At 43.0% G+C, this 22119-nt stretch overlaps 1 protein-coding gene across 1 annotated transcript in view; it reads right to left on the bottom strand.

Annotated features, from left to right (window-relative positions):
- Nucleotides 1–21449, bottom strand: part of LOC139907970 (arf-GAP with coiled-coil, ANK repeat and PH domain-containing protein 3-like) — a 65385-nt gene extending 43936 nt beyond the window's left edge. Inside the window, exon 1 of the mRNA XM_078283366.1 lies at nucleotides 21267–21449. Within this exon, the coding sequence (XP_078139492.1) occupies nucleotides 21267–21313 (47 nt within the window). The 5' untranslated portion in view covers nucleotides 21314–21449. The remainder of the gene's footprint in view (nucleotides 1–21266) is intronic.
- Nucleotides 21450–22119: the final 670 nt, after the last annotated feature.

The raw sequence follows: 22119 nt of genomic DNA, 5'->3' as shown, positions 1-22119 counted from the left end.
TTTTACACTGTTTATTGTCCAATGTCGGTCAATAACATGGTAAGAGTCTTCAGTCTCGGTGCACTGCTCTAATTTTTCTCGATGCCACGCCTTCTCCCCCCAGAAATCTATTCCCCTTTCTCTCTTTGTTTCGTTTTGTGCACACGCCTCTTTCTGTTTATCCGTCCATCCGTCTGTCTGTCTGTCTCCTTGATTAGCTGCTGGCACTGAGCTGGGGACCACAGGCAGTGTCTGTGTCTGAGTGTGTGTGTGTGTGTGTGTGTGTGTGTGTGTGTGTGTGTGTGTGTGTGTGTGTGTATGCAAGTGTACAAAAGAGAAAAAAACAGGGAGTGAGAAAGAGAGATGCTTTTTCTAATCCACAGAGAGGAGAATGATGATAATGTGTGTGAGTCCATGCATTGGTGAACAGATATGCATGTGTATATTTCATTGTCAACAAAGACACTATTTCCTGATTAAACCACACAAGGTCAGCTTTCATAGCAGAAAGTGTTAAAACATTTGTAGCTGTGCATGTCAGAAAATGCAGTTTGAATTATATTCTGTATTAGTTCCCTGCCACCAAACACAGGCACACGTGCACGGACTCCATTAAATGAGCCTTCAGTAAATGAACCTCACACAAAAAACACACACTTGCCCAAACAGACTGCCTTTTCACACCAAAAACAACCCAAGCCAAACACTAGAATCGTCTGTGTGGTCCTTTCGCTGGTAACAAAGATGCCTTCACTGCTTCCCGTTAACTGCTCCCCCAAAACACAACAAACATCACACTCATTCCCTAAAGAAACGATTGATTGCACCAATTGCCGTTGAGACAAAGAGACCAAACATGATTCGGACAAAAAAAGGACAACCCCTATTTGTATCCTCTAGCCTCAGTTTAGTGGTGTTAAAAAACACTCAGCTGACTGAGACAAAGCAATGTGCTTATCCTGTGTTTGTCCGCAAAAGTAACTAATCAGAAATACCTTTTAGTCATATTTTACATATAAAATAACTACTTAGAGTAAAAGTGTTGTGCACTTTTTGGCACCTTTCTTTCATCATACCACTGTTTTACATGAACAATGATCCATTTTCCATGTCATTGATATAACATGGAACATGATTTCTTGAAATGCCATTGTGTGTTTGGGTCATGGATCCTAGCATGAGTGAGTGTTTGCTGAGCAGTGTTCAGTTGATAGCCAATAGGAATCAAAGAAAGTTAAGCAGCAATAAATTCAAACTACAGTATACAATATGTTACTCCTGCTGAATGTTTTGACTAAAATGCTACTTGTCCATTAACTCACTACCAGTTATTGTCTGAAAAGAACAAGGAAGCTTTCAACAAATAAAGTAGACTCAATTCACACTGATGGATTATAGCATCACATTGGCATGGACGTCTGTCATGGATATTTGATGGAGTTACAAACTTTAATTGCATCCTACGAGCAGCAGTAATACACAAAAATGGTGTTGAAAACACACCTTACAAACTGCTATCAAGTTAATATGATGTCAACTGTTACCCAATGGAGCATTACAAGAATAGTACAGGACTGTTTCAGTGCTTTCTGCCAACTGTCAGACCACCTGCCCCCTCTCTCGCCTGCCTGGCTTGACTAATGCAGAACAGTAGTCCATATGTGATGTGGCATTATTATTATTATCCATTAACAGCCATACTGTACACTAGCATCTGCAGTCGCACCCTCTCAATAGCAACATTTGTGTGTATCTCCGGTACAGAGTAGTCTGGGATTTGGGAATGTCATTATATCATTCCGGAGTACATTCCGACTTCCTTGTCAACGGGCCGGCAGGAAGCGCGTCGGATGTTTCGGAGTGCGAAGCAGCAAAAAATAAAAATGCAACATTTTCTCCTCTTTTTTGGCAGGGGAAGACGGGGAAGAGGAAACGAAGGAACCAGAGAGGGATTGGTGAGGGAAAACTCAGTCATTGTTTTCCATGGGAAGCCACTCTGCTGACATGGAGAAAGGCAAAGTGAGTTACAACATCAAGATATACTACAGAACTAATTGTTCTGTTGTCAAAACCTTTCTCACACCTGTGTGTGAGAAAGAGAGGGAGATGTTAACATTACCCATGATGTGCTTCATCTAACTCATCTAAAATGTCACGCACACACACACACACACACACACACACACACAGCTGTCTCTCTCCCTCCTGTTACTTAATGCTAAATCTTAATGATCATCCCTGCTGTGCGTTAAAATGGTGCAAAATTTCATTGCATTTTCATCTTAAACAATCCCGATTACCATAACAACAAAAGTCCATCTCCCTTTTTTTCGCTCTAACATAGTCATGCTGAGCTAGAGGCTGCTACTGTACATTCAAGACAGCGCTAGTTGGGCCCACCCAGCGCTGGGCCCTCTCTCCCAGGGGGGAGCTGCAGCCTGGGCGTAGTTTGGAGGTTTGGTGGAGAACCAACAGAGTTGAACCGCTGACGGCTAGAGGGCATGTTTGATCCACACACACAGGCACGTACACACACACACTCACACCCCACATAATGATGGGCCCTCATCTTCTCAAATTAGGGGGTAAAAGAGATAGATAGTTGGAAGGAGGGATGGGAAGACAGAGAGAGAGACAGAGGCACAGTCAGAGACAGAGAGGGAGAAAGAGAGAGACAGAAGCAGAGAGCGATGCTGTGCCTCATACACTGATCAACCACAGGAATGTCAAGGTCTCCGAAAACGAGACCCACTTAAAATCACAGCAACCCCACCTGTGCATCAAAGCACGTGTTGATCAATCCAGGCAAGTCATCTACAGGCCAACCTATACAATCCGTGATTTGGGAAACTGACTGTATAGATAAGCAAAATTTAAAAAAAATTAAAAAAGGCACAGCAGTGTTCCCACGGGCACCAAAGACCACAGGCAAAACGGGACAGCAACAGAGCAGGACAGCCTGCTGAGCCCCAAACTCCAACCTCGTTGACCTTCGCTGACCTCACTGTGGGGGTTGAACAGTAGCAGGCACGCACACAGATGCACCATGAGAAACGCAGGGGTGGAAGAAGTAGGGAGGACATTGCAGATGGCCCACTGAGGCACTTCCTTCCCAGCAGGACTTCGTAGAGCATAGGGACACAACCGGGATGGAATTGCATGTTGCCCTACACTGGGAAACAATACAACATCAATTTCCAGAAAAAGAAATGGATGGGAAAGAGATGGGGGGCGTTGAGAGGGAAGAGAGAGAAACAGGATTGGAAGAAAACAACTCCCATTCCCTTCAAGAGTACTGAGCAGTGTCCAGATGAATGGACAAAGTGCGGGACAGACACTAATGAATTATTAGAACAATCCCCCAATCATAAGACCTCTCACTATGTGATGTCTTCCTCAGTATAATATCCCCTCTCCTGTGTTTAGGCCACAGCTAAATGTTTACATCAACCATGCGTGTGTTTGTCTGGGAGGGAGTGAAGGCAGGGAAAGAGCGTGCCAGTACCATTTTATTTTTCTCAGACAGACACAAGAGCCTACATGTTGTTGAATTCAGTGGATACAGTAGCTCCCTGCTGGCTATTGTACTTGCAGAAAAAGGACACACAGTTAAAATGGGCAGATGATCTATGGCTTTGGCTCAGGCAAGAGATTGTTGAGCCATGAATTGAAGCCGTTGTGTCTTTTGAATTTGTATTATGCTGCATCTTCACACTGGCCTAGATCTTGTCAGCAGGGATCAATTCACCATTCATCGATTATTATTCACAAGTACATGTACATGCCCAAAGGCACAAGGGAAGATGCTCAGTGGCATTATCTAAGTATTACTGCTAAAGTGCAACATTATTTTCCAGCAGTATTTCCACAGTCTTATAAAACATACTTCGCACAATACTGCGATGACTCCCCACCACAAGAACCTATTATGATGCTGTTATGCCGGTGACTAACTCGGCAATGTATCACAACCCCCACATGTCCCGGAGCTGTAAGCCAGCAAGAGAAACTTAAATCACAACCAAAGTGCATGTTGTCCTTAAGGATATTTCAGCCCTTTCCTTTCCACCAGGAGAGAATGCAGAATACTTGTCAGGACACCCAGACACGCAGCATGAGGTGGTCTGCACTTTTGACTGAATTGACTGATCAAAACACACTCCCAATACACATAGATGGGATTTGGATTCAAACAAACAACAAGCAACACATCTGTTAAAATCCAAACTTATGTGTTACCAAATACACAGGGAATAGAATAGAAACTGCTGGCAAATGTGATGACTTTTGACCTTTGAGTTGGTCCACAAACACACAGCTTAGACGCATTTAGTGAGCCGTAGCACAAACTACATACACCTGACAAAGGGTTCGGATCAGAGTCATAGCCATTTTTTAGCCATTTGGTAATACAGGAGGACGCACCGATGTTCACAGGTAAGCGAAGGCCGCATTCCTTTGGCTTGCTAAGTACAAGGAGCCACTGTTCATATTAACACAGCACAGAGCATGACTTATATCCTGAAGAATGTCTAGCAGCGATACAGCTTCTCTTTTGTTTCAGCCCTGAAACGCACAAAAGCCCATGCACGCACGCACACACACACACACACACACACACACAGACCTGACGAATTGTCAGTCAAACATCTGATCCCATGTGGTGACTGCAGGACAGTGATGATAAGATAATGTGACATGTAATAACGATGGGATCACAGGAAGCCTATTTAGCTGTAATGGTGTTTAGCTGCTGTTTGCAAGATACTGTTCACCAAAGCCTTGATGTATACATTTGTGAGTACATGTATTAAAGTTAGAGCAGCAAGTTATTATATCTTACAATGAAGATAGATATCTTAAGATGAGACAGAATGAAAAGTTAAGATGGATTTACGATTTAGCTGGATTTCCTATTTGCTTCTGTAATAACAAAAATGAAATTTTCCTATAAGTGACTTTTGAAATAGACATGTTATTCTGTAATGAACTGTAGTCCAGTTCTTTTGTTTGGGAAGCAAATATCATCCAAGACGCCCTCCTAGCAAGACGTTTATGGTGGTCACACTGGCTAGGTCATGGCTTAGTTAGAAAACAACAAGGTGAAGCAATGTGACAGTGTGTGTTAATATTTGATCAGATTTCTCTTCTCAGACAAACCCACAGTGACAGAAGTGACTTGAGTGTGAATGCTCTAAACTCAGGTGCGTGTGAATGGGTGTGCCCGTGAGTGTGTGTGTGTGCACCTGTGATGAAGCACGCATTTACTTTATGCACTTGCACAAGCATCAGATTTGCATATGTGCGTGTGTCACCGCTATCATACAGTGAGTGTGCATTTGAGTGTGTGTGTGTTTGTGTTTGCATGTGAAAGAGGAGAGAGATGCTGCTTTAGACCAGCTGTGTGCCAGCGGAGTACAGAACAAACAGCCTGCCTGCCTCCTGTTGTCTTTGGCAGTACTGGCTGAACACCAGCGGAATAAGCCGGACCGCATCTCCCCCTGCTGACAAATCACAATGAACTCTGCCAAGGAGGAAACAGCCACTGATTAACACTCTTATCCATCTAGGAACGGTAAATTGGTGTCAAAAACAAGGGCAGAGGGACAATCTATCTTCCTACTGGCCTTCTGGGTGTCTATAAGTCGTCAACTGGTACATTTCACCCATACAAATGATCTGATCTTGGCGACGAAGTGGCCATTCGGATGCATTTTCCTCTCAGAGAACTCCATTCTTAACCCGGTTACTCAAGTAACCCACTTTTAGGCTGACGCATGTAAATGTCGAAACTTCGTTAGAATAACCCGGTTAAGCTCATACTTCTATTATGAGAAACCCTGTTAAGATGCCTGGCTTACTTTGATATAAAGCCAGTTACTGTGGCATGTAAACTTCTTACTCCAGTCACTTTCAGACTCACACAGCGTTATGGGTACAAGTTTATGTCAACAGAAAACATGGCAGTGAGCGGTATTTACTACTGCTGTTACTATTGAGATCATCATTTCTTTTCCCTGTATAAAAGTAACCTCAGTTAAAGAGTGAGGGGGGAGCTGGGAGCCAAGCGTTTTCATACTTTTTGGCTGGCAGACTGTTCTATCTGTGGGCGGGACTGCACAGGTAGACTGGAATATTCTGTTTACTGGTGTATTCATGGCAACAATCGCAGCTTATGAAAGACACTTTCACACATTTTTGCCAACAGCCATGTTATTCTGTGCATGCAAGTGTTGTTATAGCACACACACACACACACACACACACACACACACACTGGTGCTGATGTGTTGAATATAATCCATTGATTTTGTCACCAAAATAAAATTATCGCCATAATCCATAAATCTGAAATGATCCCTCAGCACATCTATGAAAAATCACAGTCCAGAACGTTTTCACTGAATGGCTGTTCAATCACAGCTTTGCGTGTGTTTGTTTGTGTGTGTGTGTGTGTGTGTGTGTGATCTAATGATGGAAATTGAATTAGCTGAACAGGCTATCTAGTCGATCTTAGGATCATAGGACAGGGTGTTATACACACAGGCCAAATGAACTTAGTCTGGAATAAATATTTATCTAGTGAATTACCAGGTCCACATTGTGATTTTCATTGTACATAATGCCCACTTTCTGTTGGCATCATTTTGTGACTCACTCACTTCGACATGCAATTTGAGTCACTTGAAATTAAAGACACACTGATAGCGATGCCAGCCAATACGAAAGAATTATTCTAGATTTAGGGATAATGGCCAATTTTTCACTGCCAATACCAACCCAAGTATTAAACTTTAGCCATTTTCTGTTACATAATATCAATGTTATCCATTACTGCATCAGGAACTCATGGAGTCCAAACAATAACTACAAGATGGCTCCCGCTTTGCTTAGAGGGTGATGGCAAACCTACATACAGCGAGTGTACACACATACAATATGAATTAACGAGTTGGTGTGGTGGGAGAGGCTAGAGATAGATGGATGGGAGAAAAGAGAGATGGAGAGGATGGAAAGTAGAGGAAAGGTCCAGGGGTTGAGAGAGGGAGGAGACAGGTTTACATTAGCACAGGGGTGGTCTTACGCAAGACCCCCGCACACTGGGACGCCTGGGGAAACAAAGAGCCTGGCTCTGGAACGTGTATGAAGTTACAGTCAAAGTGAATGTGTGTGTGTCTTTGTGTGCGTGGTGTGAGTGTCTCACTCTGCTTCATCGTTTAGAGCAAACAGCTGTCTTATAACACAAACAAACAGTTGTTTTATAAAACAAACAATGTTGGAAAGACTTTTCAAACGGATGGATATGAGCAAGAACATAAGTGATAAATGCTTCAGAACATCAACTCAAGCCCCAAAAACTATCACTGCTGTTACATTTGGTTATTTTAGTGTAAACCTCGTACCATACTTACAGTATTAGTTAAGATTTTTATAACTATATACTTATAAAATATAGATTTTTGGCAGTGCGGTCAGATATTAAGATCATGGACATCTTCAGAAACTAAGAGAAAGTAGCTCCACTGACCCAAGTTACACTCACACCAAAAACTTAGTAGGGCATGAGAAACTTGTAGTGAGTGCCAAGTTTCAGGGAACTGTACATTGCTGAGGAGTCACGTAGTTTACTTTACTATGCTACTTCTGCTGTTCAAATAGGTTAATAATGCAAATAGTTTCACAACGGAGGAACTAAATTCTGTGTTGAGCTGCAGTGAAAGCGCAGCCCTTACTGCCAGCGCTCTGGTCTGGTTTATTGCTCCGTTGTCCAAACCATGAGTTGCAGTGACCATGAAGCTCCCAGTCATGCTTGTTTCATGTACAGTCGAGCCTTCATCTCCCTTCTCTTAGGGCAACATCTCTCTTACAGAACCTCCCTGTTCAGCCAGCTACATCTGTCTATTTCACAGTGACATATGAACAAGGGCTACACACACACACACACACATACACACACACACACACACACACACAGCAACGCTATCTATCCCACAGTGGCTCAGCACACCCACATACCACAGCAGTGGTATATTGAGCATGGCCTTCCTTCCTTCCTGATCCTAGACATGTTGTCCATTACCGGCCAGTGCTTCAGCTGTTCTGATTTTCCACTTGTATGTGATGGGCAATCCATCGAACAAATGGAAGGAAACACTCCCCATGTGAAAGAGTGTGTGTGTGACTGAGTGCAGGAGGGGATGATGGATCCATAAAGTGCGGGACTGGGAATATCTAATGCTGACACGGCAGACGGGAATGCTTTCATTCGGTTGCAAGGAATTTCGCGGAAAACCGAGGCTAGCATGCAGACTGAATAATGTGGTGCTAGGAAGAGGAATGGGCACAGGGAATCCGTCAGTTTCTTAAGGAGCAATCAGTTTTCCTGTCTCCTCGCGTGTCTCTGTAGAAGATTGGCTTGTCAATCACGCTTTGTAGTTTAAGCACCGCAGGGGTGTTTTGATTCAGCGAGGAACAGGTTTAGTGGACTGCCAAACGCACAGTGAGCCTGTGTCAATAACCTAGAGGGGGATTGATCAAGGATAAATGTCTCACCATGCTGTGGTTCATCCAAGCAATGATGTCTATCAGTTTACAAAGGAATGACCAAAAAAAAAAAAACAAGTCCAAGCATACCAAACTACACTGGAAGTCACCATTACAGCTAGTGGTCTGACTTCATGTCCAAATCCTGACGCAATCCTACTTGACTTCCTCCACACAGCGTCACTTATTGCCCTGGGCGACAGGAACGTGGGTGGAGGGGAGGAGAGAGAGAGAGACAGACAGACAGACAGAGACAGAGAGAGAGCAGATAAAAAAAGGCAAAAGACAAACAGGGGAGAGAGACAGGACACACGAGGTAAACGGATTAAACAGCATATGAAACTGAAAATAAAATAAGTAACAGAAAAAGACACAAACTACAACAAACAAAACTGAGTGAGGAGTACAAAAACAAAGACAGAGAAAGTTGGGCCAAATCTGAACCAGCTGTTCAACTGGATCCCAGATGAGAGAGTGAGTGTCAGCACGCACACAGACTCTCTCTCTCTCTCACACACACATACACACACACACACACACAATCTCTCCTCCTAGTTTTCATGGGAGAGTTATGTGCCAGACTCGACCACATTACTTTTTCATTTGTCACTTTGGGCGAACCGTGTCTAAGCAGCATCCTGCGTTTGAAAGGACAGCTGTCTTCATCCTCCGCTGGACTACCACACCTCTCTCTCTCTCCCTTTGTATTCTTCTGCTGGGAAATATTATCACCGGACAAACACAGCAATATGTGTGTGTGTGTTTATTCATTCTTCACTGTTTGCATGTGTGACCAGCCCGATATGTAACTCATGACCCATTTAGCGTATGAATCCACATTATAAATATCAGGCAGGTTACCAAGACAACAATGCACTCCAGTAACCATGGAGACCAGTCATCCTTCCCTCCCTCCTCATTCCATCAACTCTCACTCTCCCCCATCCATCCACCCATCCATCAGACCAACCCCTGCTTCCATTTCTCCCATCCTCTCTCTCCTTCCAACCGTCCGTCCGTCATTTCCCTCCTCTCTCCCGTCATCCATCTATCATCCCTCCAACCATCTGCAGTACCCATCCCTCTAACCACATCCATTTCAGATAGAGGCAGACAGCAGCAGATAATCTACTGAAACTCAAAAGGCTTTGCTGCTGGGATTGCCCTGACATTGATCCATATCTATCCCGCATCCACATTAGCCAATAATGGTGGGAAGAAGAAGACAGGGAGAGGAGGAGGAGGAGGAGGAGGAGGAGGGGGAAAAGGATGAGAACAGGGCAGAATATCTGTAGGATAGACATCAAAACAAAAAGAAATACAAGGAATACAAATGTGTGTTGCTGCCACAGTGAAAGAGAGAGAACCACTGAGGAAAGAGGAATGACAGATGTTGACAGAAGACCTCTCACTCTCTCTCTCATACCTCTGCCACTTGGTAAAACCAGTTGGGTTGTTTGTGAAGGTGTAGAGGGCTTGACGTCACCACAGAGTTCCCACAGTGTGTAGATGACAAACCCACTTGTGGCTAGCTGCCTTTTACAGGAACTGCATTGTTAGTCATACCAAAGTCAGAGCTAGAGATTTCTTTGACCAACTATGATCTTCTATGGAAAGCAGACAAACATCAGAAGAATGATGGTGTGTGTGTGTGTTTGTGTGTGTGTGTGTGTGTGTGTGTGTGTGTGTGTGTGTGTGTGTGTGTGTGTGTACGTGCATGTGATGTGCGCCAGATGGACAGGCAGTCTTGTGGAACTGACTTGTCCCAAAGCATTGCTGGGTTTTGACGTAAGACACTTGAACAGGATGTAAACAATCTGGACTGCAGGACCCGCTGCTTGTCCAAATGTAATTTGATATTTTCACGGTATAGTTCAGTTTTTAAATGGTTTACCCTGACTAATGAATGCTTCAGGATGAGAAACGATTAACCAATTGTGTAATACAAAGACATTATGGTTAAAAAATCAAGTCACACATAATGCTTGAAACCTCTGTGTTCTGAGTTCATATTCCTATGGATGGCAACAGCTAGCAGACCTTTGATGCTATGGGGTGAGAAGCTGCTTCACCCTTTGACCCAGCAGAATATGACCGTATCATTGGTTGTCACACCAAGATACCATGTGCTGAAGACGTCAACTTCTGAGCGCAACATTCCAACAGTCTTTAGTGTGTGTGTATGCATAAACTCACATGCATACGACTTTACGCATGTGTGCATACATGTACTGATGTCCTGAGCAGGTTTATCCGTGCATGCCTAAATGTGTGGCAGACGGTAAAATGACTGCACGGAAGTCTGGTCACCACGGATGCATTCCACCTATTATCTGCTGGTTGGTCTCGCTCGTATTCCCCTGAGCGATTTAAGGACTTCCTGGGTACTGAACTCTCCACTGCAGGTTTCAGGGTTCACAGTTCAGACTTGGTTTCCATTAGAGGTTTAAGCAGCACATGTTCTACCCCATAGCACTTCAGCTTTGTAGGCCTAAGGCCAATGTCAGTCTGCTAGTCAGTCGGTTAGTGAATGAATCAATGGGTATGACAAAAAATAAAAATATTATGACAAGCCAAAGCAGCAAATGGGGTTTGGGAACCGGAAAAGCCTTGAAATCTGCAGCTAAGAGAATACAAAAGAAGTTCTTAAACCGGGAAGGGCACCCAAGGATACACAAACATGTTTTAAACTGAGAAAATACTATGTAAAGCCAAGTTGAAGAAAGCAGTCCAGAAACAAGATGCAGGCAATTGAGTTAATAGTTTTGATTCGAGTTACAACAGGCCTTGGCAGGATTAACCCAGTCTCCATCATTCTTCATCTCAGTGGGGACGGATGATTGCAGTGAGGAGTTATTTACAATTAAAAGTGAGACAGCAGGAGATTTGAGAGATTGTTCAATCTTATACACATATATACTGTATATTAAATGTATTTTACACTCTCATATCTCATGAGATGAACTCAGTTTGTTCTATTCTGAGTTTCCATGGTTACAGTAAAATTTAGGACCTCTGTCTGCACTTCTGCTAATCACACCCGCAGCTCTTTCCCAATGTTCCTTATAAGGTCATTTCAAAATATCCTGTTGTTACCCGACCGACACCCTTCACAGGTAATCTTTTCATATTGGCCAATGTCCCTGAATCAAGTCAGACTGATACACAGGCCTACATGCTGTAGCACTCTTCATAATGCGTGCTGCAGCTGTTGGTGGCTGTGAGAGGAGACGAGGACCATAGTTGTGGCGTGTCTCGAAATTGCTGTAGTAATTATTACTTTAATTATGATTTTTTTATTGAATTGTACAGCCTTGCCCTGTAGTCTAGCTATTTGTCAGTCCCTCTACTGTAATGGGAAACTGGATACAGAGAGAAGAGTGCTATAGCCCGGACCATAGTTCATCATCTGCACCAAAGCCCTGAATCTGCAGTTGTATATGCAGAGCATTTATGTTAAGACCATGACAAAGACACAGATTTCCCTTGTTCTTAATCTTGGAAAATCTAATTTATGTAGCGAGCATCTTTTTGCTCTGATTTCTATAAAGCATAAATTGCAAGTCTAAATTGCTTTGCAGTTCAAGCTCATCATCATGTGGCGGATGACATCATGCCGTACCATGAGGGCAGGTCTTAAAATAACCCAGGCTAGATAGGTTAAGGGTGAGATTGACATTATGGATAAAACCATAAAGCCATTGAGACTGGCAGATGAGCAAGCAAAATATTAATATTCCCAGCAGGCAAAGACATACTCTGTCTAAGTGATTGAGGTATCTTCAAGTGCAATCAGGCCACAACTGTGCCATACCAATTTCTACAATCCTACATTATTCTACACACTGCAACTGAATGGGAAGGGAAATCGTATGAAGGGTCTGAGGGTAACAGGCTGGTAGTGTGAGTATTAATAGGATGTGTAGGCTATCCAGTTGATTTAATCAGAGTGTGTGGTTAGCTGAAAATCCTATTTCATATATGGGTCCACGCAGTAAGCCCCCTGGCAACACGTGCCGCAGAAAATCTGTTACGTTGTGGATTCAGCAGAAGTGTCCACGTGCCGGACTGATGTTCTCTCATATAGTTCAGTGGAAGGAGCAGGTCACATCAAGTGACTTAATGACTAGATAAACATGGTAAACTAAGCTGGATAGGCAAAGAGAAAGAAGAATAGGAGGATGAGAATATAGCCTTCATGCACAGGCACACACACACACACACACACACACACACACACACACACTCCACACACACACTCCACACACACAAATGTACATCAATGCAGACACAGACATAGACAATGACAACACAATAAAACCAACAGACTCTCTTGTTGCTGCAATAGGATTTGCACTAGGCTTCACTGCTGCACCCATAAACCATAAAAGCAACTGAAGCAATATTTAGTATTTTCTAAAGCCTTGAACAAATTCAGGACATGCCATGTCTGCAGTTTAGGCTGAGCTAGTAAAATAATTGCAATTGCAGTAGCGCATCAAATGTGTGCGCCATTGCACAGAAAGATATCACATTGGGGCATCATTTTAGTGCCTCATGCCCCATACATGGAAATATATTAATATCTATCTTCTGATTAAGACAGGAGTTTGATATCATAAGACAGTACAGATGTTAGCCGGGGTGAGTTGTGATACACTGTTCTCAGTTCTTGGTATAATTATTTGCTGATACAATATGGTTTCTGATCTGCTAAGCTGGCTGTTACAAGCCAGCAGCATCGGCTGTCCCATTAGCCTGTTGTTGTTGAAATCAAAACCAAGTTTAGAAATTATTGAGCAACGTTGGGAACTTGGGATATGCCTAAGCAGATATATGCATATATAAGAAATCAGTGTTAAGCCTTCTGGAGGTGTCGTGGGTCTAATTCAACGAAAAATCTGTGATGGGAGGAAACCACTTGATAACCCCAGTGACACACTGACGAAAAAGCACAGCTGGCACACAACATTCCCAAGCAAACAAGCAGCACAGTGGCCACACAAGAAGAAGCTGTGTGAGCAAAAATTAGGCTTGCAAGCTCCTTTGTCATCAAAAATGTGTACTGTGCAATGAGATTTCTGAATCCCATAAACATCACCAGACTGTTGGTCAGGTTCTCTTTCCAGCCTCTTTTCATTTCAGTGTATCTCTTTAGGAACTCAGCTGTGACTCTGCGTGGCTCTACTGAACTGAGGCAGTATGGAGTACATGGCCATTTGATTTGACATCATTCAGTCATCCCGGGCCATCAGTTCAATGCACACTAAGCTTTGTCAGACTGGCAAAACAGGTGGAGTGGGAGCTGACCTCTTTATTCACCATGGTCCATAGCCTTTTAACTGTGTATTATCGTTGTTGGAGAGAAAGCACACACCACAAATCTATAAATGAGAGGGATAGACTTCAAACACGCAGACAAAACATTGATGTGGAGTGCCAATGGGCCTGATCTAGCCGTCCCTCTGCCCACACCCAACACCCACATCTCCATTGCCCAAAAACCCTTTGAAGTATTTTTCATGCCTCTGACATGAAAGACGTGTCTCCTGCAGTTCACAGTTGGAGCATTTCCCCATGGCCTCTACCTTTAAAACGTGCTGGGGGAAATTAAATATTTATTTGAACTGATGGGGGATGTCAGATATTTTCACGAGTCCTGATGCCCTACATTGTTTTTTGGGTTGCGGGAGTTCAAAAGGTCAATTGCTGGTTAAATGGTTGCTTCCCTGAGGAAGACCTTGGTGACAACACAGTCATCGATCTCAGCACCAACTTCATTAGGGGTTAACTGACTTTTGATGTGCTGGAGTCCAACCTTTATCACCAAGTATAACAGTGTGACTGATTTCTACTGACTGCTGGACCTCGCTTAGAACTATTAGAAAGGGTTGAGTTGAGTGCAGTTTACCCATTTCATTTACAACTATTGCATATTGTGTGTGCAACACAATCACCAGGAAGAAGTCAATGTTCAGAACTGTTCCATTAAATGTAAATATGAAGCACTGTTATGTCAATTATTATGTTATGTTATGTGTTTTCTACAATTTTACATTACAATGAGTGCATGTCCACTTGCTCTATGTATCGTATATATTGCACCCTAGATTACACTGTCAGTAATGTTAATTTATGTGCTGTATGTTACACTGTCAATGTCCATCTGTGTACATACTGTGTGCATCTCTTATGACAAAATAACCTAAATTGATGTAGATATTGCAGTGGTCAATATTGCAATTTTTGGGGTTTTTTAGTTGATTGCGTTGTCCTGTCTAAACCTGAATTCAGTCAGCACATTAAAGAAACTTACTGCGGACATATTAGACCTTGCATAAAGACATTTAAAGACATAAATGTCCCCATGTGGGAGACTAATCCCAGCATAAATAAATTGTTTGACCCTCCTATACCTTCAAGGCGAAATCTATTGCTCTGGGGGCAAATCCCTCAAGATTATGACCAAATCCGAGAGATTTGCCCGCCGTTTATGGTCTTTGCCGGTAAACACTGATGGAAGTTATGGGACTGAGAGGTTTAGAGAATGCCAGTAATCTCAAGCGGAGCAATTTAGGTAAAATCTCCTGGACCATAACAAACAGCGGGACTGATAAAAGCTTTAACGTGGATGTAGCACCTCCCTATATGGAGAGTAAGAGGATAGGGTTCGTCTGGGTTGCATATGAAGAGGCGGGCAGGGTCGTTCTCTTTCTATCAGAGTGCGTCTCCTGTGTACACAGATGCATTAGAGAGAGTGGTTAGGAATGAGTGTCTTGACTTTAGCAACTTAATGTGAGCGGTCTGGAATGTTTCTAAACGTTTCGCCGGGCAAATAGAGAAGATCTATTTCTGGTCAAGTTCAGATGGTCACGGTGTGTCTCTGAAAGTTAAAGACACGCAGACAAGGACACTGGTGAGAGCTGGAGCTTCATACTGCGGTGGCTGAGGCCTGGCACACTTTCCAGGCAGCAAAAGATGCAGTACATCAATGTCAGCCTCCGTCAGGGGAGTCTGGCAACAAGTGATCTTATTCAGCACTTTAATACCTTTTCTTTTCTACTTTAAAATCATATGCGCCGTTTCAAGGTCACCCTGTGCCATTCCATGTATTCTCCAAGTAATGCTGCTGTGTTCTCTCCGCTGGCACACACACCTGCCCGCTGGCACACACACCTACCAGCTGTGTGTGTGTGTGTGTGTGCATATGCACTTGGGTGTTTGTTAAAGGGGGGATATGAGCCTATCCCTGCGTCCTTGAAAGAGACAATTAGACAGAGAGCGAGACAGAGGGAGAGGCAGTTGCCATGCCAGCCGAAGCGACTGGTCACCCATAGCGACAGCAGTGCTAATTTCCCTCCTCTGATTAGGAAAGGCAGCTGATTTTTACATTTGCATATTTACATATTTCTCAGGCGGCTGACCAATAGGAATTTGTTATCTCAGGCGGGCAAGTCGATGATGTGGGTGAGGGGAGGATTATAGGTGATGACGCAGGTAGGGAACATAAATACAGACAGTGATTTCAGATGATAGAAACCAGGGCGCCAGGCAGATATCTAGAGCATGCAGAAGCACTTTAATCTGCCAATAAATGGACAAATGCTTTTAAGACGCTGTCATGACAATGGACATTGTAGGCAACCGCTGATAAAGACCAAAATCCTCTCTTCAAATAATGTGCATTGTTTTCATTTCTTTTATCAAATCCTGTTCATGTGGATTATGAGATGTACGTATATATCGAAAACATTCTTGAGCCTCCACTATAATACACTTTATTATAGTGTAGACTTTCTAGTTTCAATACACTATATTGCATCCCAAGCTCTTTATACATCTTTAAGACTACAAATTTATGTTCATGATTATGAAACCTACCACACGAAAGCAGCACAAAGCAACCATTCCTTGTATTTACATATAAGAGAGAAGAGCAGTGGAGTGGAAGGAAAAGAATAATCAGTTTGGTACATCAGCACAATAAATCATGCTTAGTTTGCTTACATTTCCCGTGGAGTGTGGGATTTAAGAAGTGTATCTATCGAAAACACATTCGGCCCACTGAGGGGTTGTGACCTCTCATCTGTCTCTGCTCCTGCCAGTAACCATGACAACCACAGAGGAGGTACATGTCTGACAGAGTACAGTACACCAGACACCACAAGAATGAATAGAGTAAACGAACAGAGACAAATCGTCGTCACATAATGACAACAAAAAACAAACTTCTGGGCAGATAGCTATGCTGTTCATGGTCAGTTTAACGATCTCCTCGTTTTGTGAATGTTACAAGCTCTTACATTTCAACTGTATGAATATGAAGCAGGCATTGCTGACCAAGAGCATGTACGCTTATAGCTATAAGCTATATAGCTGGTTTCATAGAACAACATGCAGGTGCCTGAATCCTGAAGAGATCATCCAAATATGAAGCAAAGTTTGGCAACTTTCCAGTACGGATATGAAGGCGGTGGGTGTATCACAATATAATCCCATGGGAAATTAATCAGTATTGGCAATTACAGATAACAGTCCAAATGGCTAAAGTTTTTTGTTTAGTTGAATACTTCATGGAAATATCATATCTAAATGATACAACAGCTGGTAAGTCCTTGTACATGCTATTCAGTGTGATTTCCATTTGGATCTATAACACAAAGTCAACAAGCTCCCAGTTTCTTTATATATTTGGAAGTGATGAAACAAGCTTGCTTACAAACTGGTTGTGATTTGGTCGATACGACAGAATGTAATACTAATGTTATATATAGTGTAACATACGGACAAAAACAACTCTCTCCTTCTTTGTCTCTGCTCTCTGTTTATCTCCCTCTGTCTCTGTCTCAATCTCGTTAACTCACTCAACCTGTCTGGATTGCATGGTACAGTGTGTGTGGGCGGAAGAGAGAGAGCGGAAGAGAGAGAACAGAAAGAGAGAGAGAGACAGACAGGTGCGGTCAGTTCTCCCAGCTGTACATACACACACGCCAAGATCCCCATCACAGGAACTGATTTCTACCGCCAACTATTCCATTTTGTCATTGGTTTACATATGACACAAAACCTAGATTGAGTGTAATTGGGACACACCTAAGGTTGATTTTTATCAGGCAAGGGTTTCGACATGAGACGCTGGCACCTGGCCAAGTCAGTATTGGGATGTGTTGAACCACAATTACCTTGGAGACCAGAGAAATGGTAGAAAACACTGAAGCGATGTTACCAGAATGTCATGTTCAATGTAAATGTACAGTGTATGATCTGATTTTTTACCTTTAAATGTTTTTTATTAAACTAGATTTGGATCAGTCAGGGTTATTCTAGGTTTGGATATTAGTTTTTAGCGTTATACAGTTTTCAATTTTTTATTTCAGTTTCAGTTTAGTTTCAGATCGTTTTCACTGTGGGTGTGGTAGTTTAAGTTTTGTTTTTATTTTTTTATTTTTACAAATGTTTAGTTTTAGTTTGGCTTTTATTTAGTTTCAGTTCTAGTTTTAGTATTTTTGCTAGGGGGGTATTTTTTAAAGGTATAATGATAAAAGTTCAGAATGGGTATTTTGTATGTGTCTGCAACAGGTTTTGACAAACAATGAGTCATACTTTAAAAAAAAATGCATTTATATTAATGTTTCAATTAGCAGTCAGTAAAAACAGCAAAAAATTATTTGCCCAAAAACCATTCTCATTTTTACCCTACACATAAACCAAAAGTAAAAACATTTCACCTATATTTTTAATTTATTTTAGTTTTACATTTATTTAGTTTGACAAGGTAGTGTTAGCTCAGTTTTAGCTTTTTTACAAAGTCTCGTTTTTTATTTCAGTTTACAACAGTGTTTTTTAACACCTGTAGTTTTCACACCTGTAGTTTTAGTTTTCAATAGCTGAGGTCAAATCAAGCTGTTGAGTTGAATTATGTTTTGCCCATCTGACTCAGAAACCCACGTGAAAAACAAATGAACACTCATTTAATTCATTTTGAGCCATTTCATTTAAGCTGTCAGGAGAGTCATTACTGAACCAGCTCTCTGTCGATTCAGGAGTTCTGCTCGCTGTTCTTCACACACAATTATGTTCTGCCATCAAACTGATGACGTGAGCACTCAGCCATCACTGAGAGTCTCTTAACCCGCAGTGTTGGATAAATGAAAACTGTCTGTGACCTAGTGACGGTAAACATTTGAAAGCAATGTGCCTTCGGGGAATCAGAGTACAACTCTATAGTACTAACAACTATAGGCAGGCACATGGGCTTCATCTCAGGCTTAGTTAGAGTGAATGACTGCAGCAGGTGACTGCTGAATAAGAGGCAGGGCAGAGAAAAATGAGAAAGAGATAGATTAAGAGAAAGAAAGAGCATGAATTAAAAAGATGTGTGTGAAAGGTATGCAGGGATAGCATAAATACATTCTTTGTCTTTCATGCACACCCAGTCACGTATACACACACACATTCAACTGACAATATACATGTTAAGACCTGCAGTGAGAGGGTGTGTGTGAGCAGTTTTAGCAGCACATGTGGAAAGAGAGAGAGAGAGAGAGAGAGAGAGAGAGAGAGAGAGAGAGAGAGAGAGAGAGAGAGAGAGAGCAGACAGTCTCACTCCTCTTCCCACTCCTGTTTGTCCAGAGTGACACAATAAGGAGGCAGGCAGGCAGCTAGGAAGCCGCCCCATGTACACTTAAAAATAGCATGCAGATAGTGTATGCAGATGCCATCCTGCTTAATCCAATCTACATGCATCATCCATACATGCTGTGCTTCTGATTATGAAGCTGTTAAACCTTGAACAGAGCCTACTGGGACAATCAAAGCCAGATCTTGACCCAAAACTCCTTACAATTGCTGCTGTTTCTTGTATGATTGACCATCATCATCATGGTTATCATATTCATTGTCACTATTGTCAATGTTATCTTAATTTTCTTTTTTGTAGATATGGGGACGGGAGTAATTTTCTTTCTGAGAACCAGGTTTGCTGTTGGGCCAATTTCATTATTTTATTAGTAGGTGTTTGAGTTTAAGAATGGCTCATGTTTGTTAATCATGATATATGTAAAAATGTGCTGTAATTGATTGATCAATCAATTGATTGATGTTGATTAAGCATCAACATCATGGTAGTAAAGTCATCTTGGTCTGTAACAATACCCACTTTCCCCGTTGCTTGCAAGCCTAATCCAAAGAAACTGCAACCTCAGCTTCCGTTGTCTGTGGTGGAATTTTCCAAATAACAATTTTCACAAGACCATGGGAAAGTGAACTGTGTGGAAAAAGGGAAGTGTCTGACTGTGTGTTGTTTCTCCATGTCTTCCTGTGATCTGCCGACTCCAGAGGAGACGAGGTGGGATTTATACAGCAGATTGGATGTCTGTCTCTCTTTCCACTGTCTGCCTGCTCACACAAATCACTGACTGTCTGTTGCTCCGTCCACATTCAGACCAACATTGAACAAATAGTGTTACCAAAGCCTGGGAAGAGGAGGGGGAGTGGAGGATAAGTGTGTGTATGTGTGTGACAAAGAGAGAAAGCGAGAGGGAGAGAGAGAGAGAGAGAGAGAGAGAGAGAGAGAGAGGCCATAAAATGACAGACAGACGCACAGAAGAGAGAGGAAACAGGAGACAGACAGTGACACAGAGACACACATACACAAGAAGAGAGAAATCGAGAGAGAGGGAGACCTGCAAAAGAAAAAAACTCCACCTGAAAAACACACATCTACTTCCTTCTATAGAAACAGAATACACATATAAACATCCTGCTCATTCTCAGTAACAAATTGGGTAAACGGCACTACATCATAACCACAGCCCGTCTCCCTAGCATATTTAACAGGGGATCCCTGGCCCAGATGCTGTTACAATCTCCTCTGCTCATTTCCCAGCGGCCTGCACAGGAGTGGAGCCAGACTGGCACGTGGGCCGAGTGTGGCTCCGACCCTCCAGCGGGCAGGAGGCCGGACAGCTGGAGCCTTGCCCGGGATACGAGCTCCATCCCTGCAGAGAGACTCCTCTACCCTCCTGCCTCTGTGCCAGCCAGGCTGCTGCCTCTGCAAGGGCATCTCCACTCCTGTCTCTTCCCACAGCCTCGTCTATCAACAGATGAAAAGACTGCACCCAACCTGTGTGCCATGCTGCAACATTCATTCAACGACAGCAGGATCCATGCAGACTCATACTTGTTATATGGCTACATTGGGGGAATGCCCATTACCTAAATGTTGAACACTACTGTCTTGACTAACGGCATGATTTCAGCACTGAAAAGCAGTTACAACTGTGACACTCTAGGAAAATGGATCCTCATTATAGAGGCAATGGATTCCCCCCCCCTTTCATATGCAGTGAGCTACAGCCCACGTTCAGAAATCATACTGGGGCGCAGAGGCAATCACATAGGCGACAATGACACACGCATCCCTTCCAGCAATTATATCCCAATGTAAATAAATATTTGTATAACCAAACATAAAGGTCGCAAAGATGACAGGCAAGGCAAGATGATTCAAGATCAGAGCAAAGTTAAAAAGAAAATCCCCATCCCGCATCTCCATCCTTGTGAACACAAGAGAAAATTCAGACATTTAACATCTCAGCTTGTATCATTTACCCACGATGTTGATGCCACGAGAAAATATGCGGGGAAGCGTTCAGCTCCCATTTGAAAGGGGAAAAAATCGTGCGTAAAAGGTGTGCCATTTTTGCGCACCGCTGTGATGCGCCTGACGGACACGGGCTTACCTGAATCGGGGTGAATCTTTTATACATTCTTCAAAGTCCACCGTCATTTTTGCGTTTTCTCGGCTATTCCCACTTCAGTCAGCCAATTTCATTGCCCGCGGCTAAATGTAGCTTGAACAGTAGGGAAGGTGACTGGTAGGCTATCCTCTGACGCGCAGCACTGTGTCGCCCCTCTCCCGGTGACACTGTAACACAGACTGCAGTCCGTGCACGGCAGGCAGATTACTACTACTGCCGCTGCTGCCGAGAGGCGGGAGGCGTAGCTGCACTAGAGAGCCTTAAACAGAAGAGAACAGCTCCAACTAAATGCCACAAGTCGTAACGCCATTGGACGCACGGGATGAATCATGGGAGGAGGGAAGTCCGGAGGGGGTTGTGCTCAAGTATCCAGACTCCAAATGGGCACCTACTCAAGAATTAGGCCTAGATTATACCGAAATTCAGAAATCATAAGATAAAGAGCTTCTTATCTGCAACATGTGGCAGTTTCAGCAAACGTCATGCGTGAGATTCTTGGATAATTTGCCACTTTAAGCGCGCTGGCTTTCACAGAGCTCGAGCCGGTCTGTCGCTGGTGCTGTCTTTACTCCCCGGTAACCCATCTTCACACATCTACATAGTCTCTGGCTCCTCACCGGTTTGGTTTGCAAGGCAGATGGCTGGAAGCGACGGACACACCCCTCTGTCAGTGCTCATGACGAAATCATAAAGGGACGCGAAAGTTTGACTGCCGAAAGAGCGAGAGGAGAGTGTCCTTGTCGGTGGAAAAAGTCCTTCTTCTGATATTTTAAAGAAAGCGTTTAGCAGAAAATTGTCGTAGCTTGCATTAAAGGGTTTGCAATTTCTAGTTCAT

This window comes from Centroberyx gerrardi, chromosome 5 (assembly GCF_048128805.1).
Source record: "Centroberyx gerrardi isolate f3 chromosome 5, fCenGer3.hap1.cur.20231027, whole genome shotgun sequence".
NCBI classification, from domain to species: domain Eukaryota; kingdom Metazoa; phylum Chordata; class Actinopteri; order Beryciformes; family Berycidae; genus Centroberyx; species Centroberyx gerrardi.
Note: the sequence above shows the minus strand (reverse complement) of the source record. Positions and strands in the feature narration are given on the sequence as shown.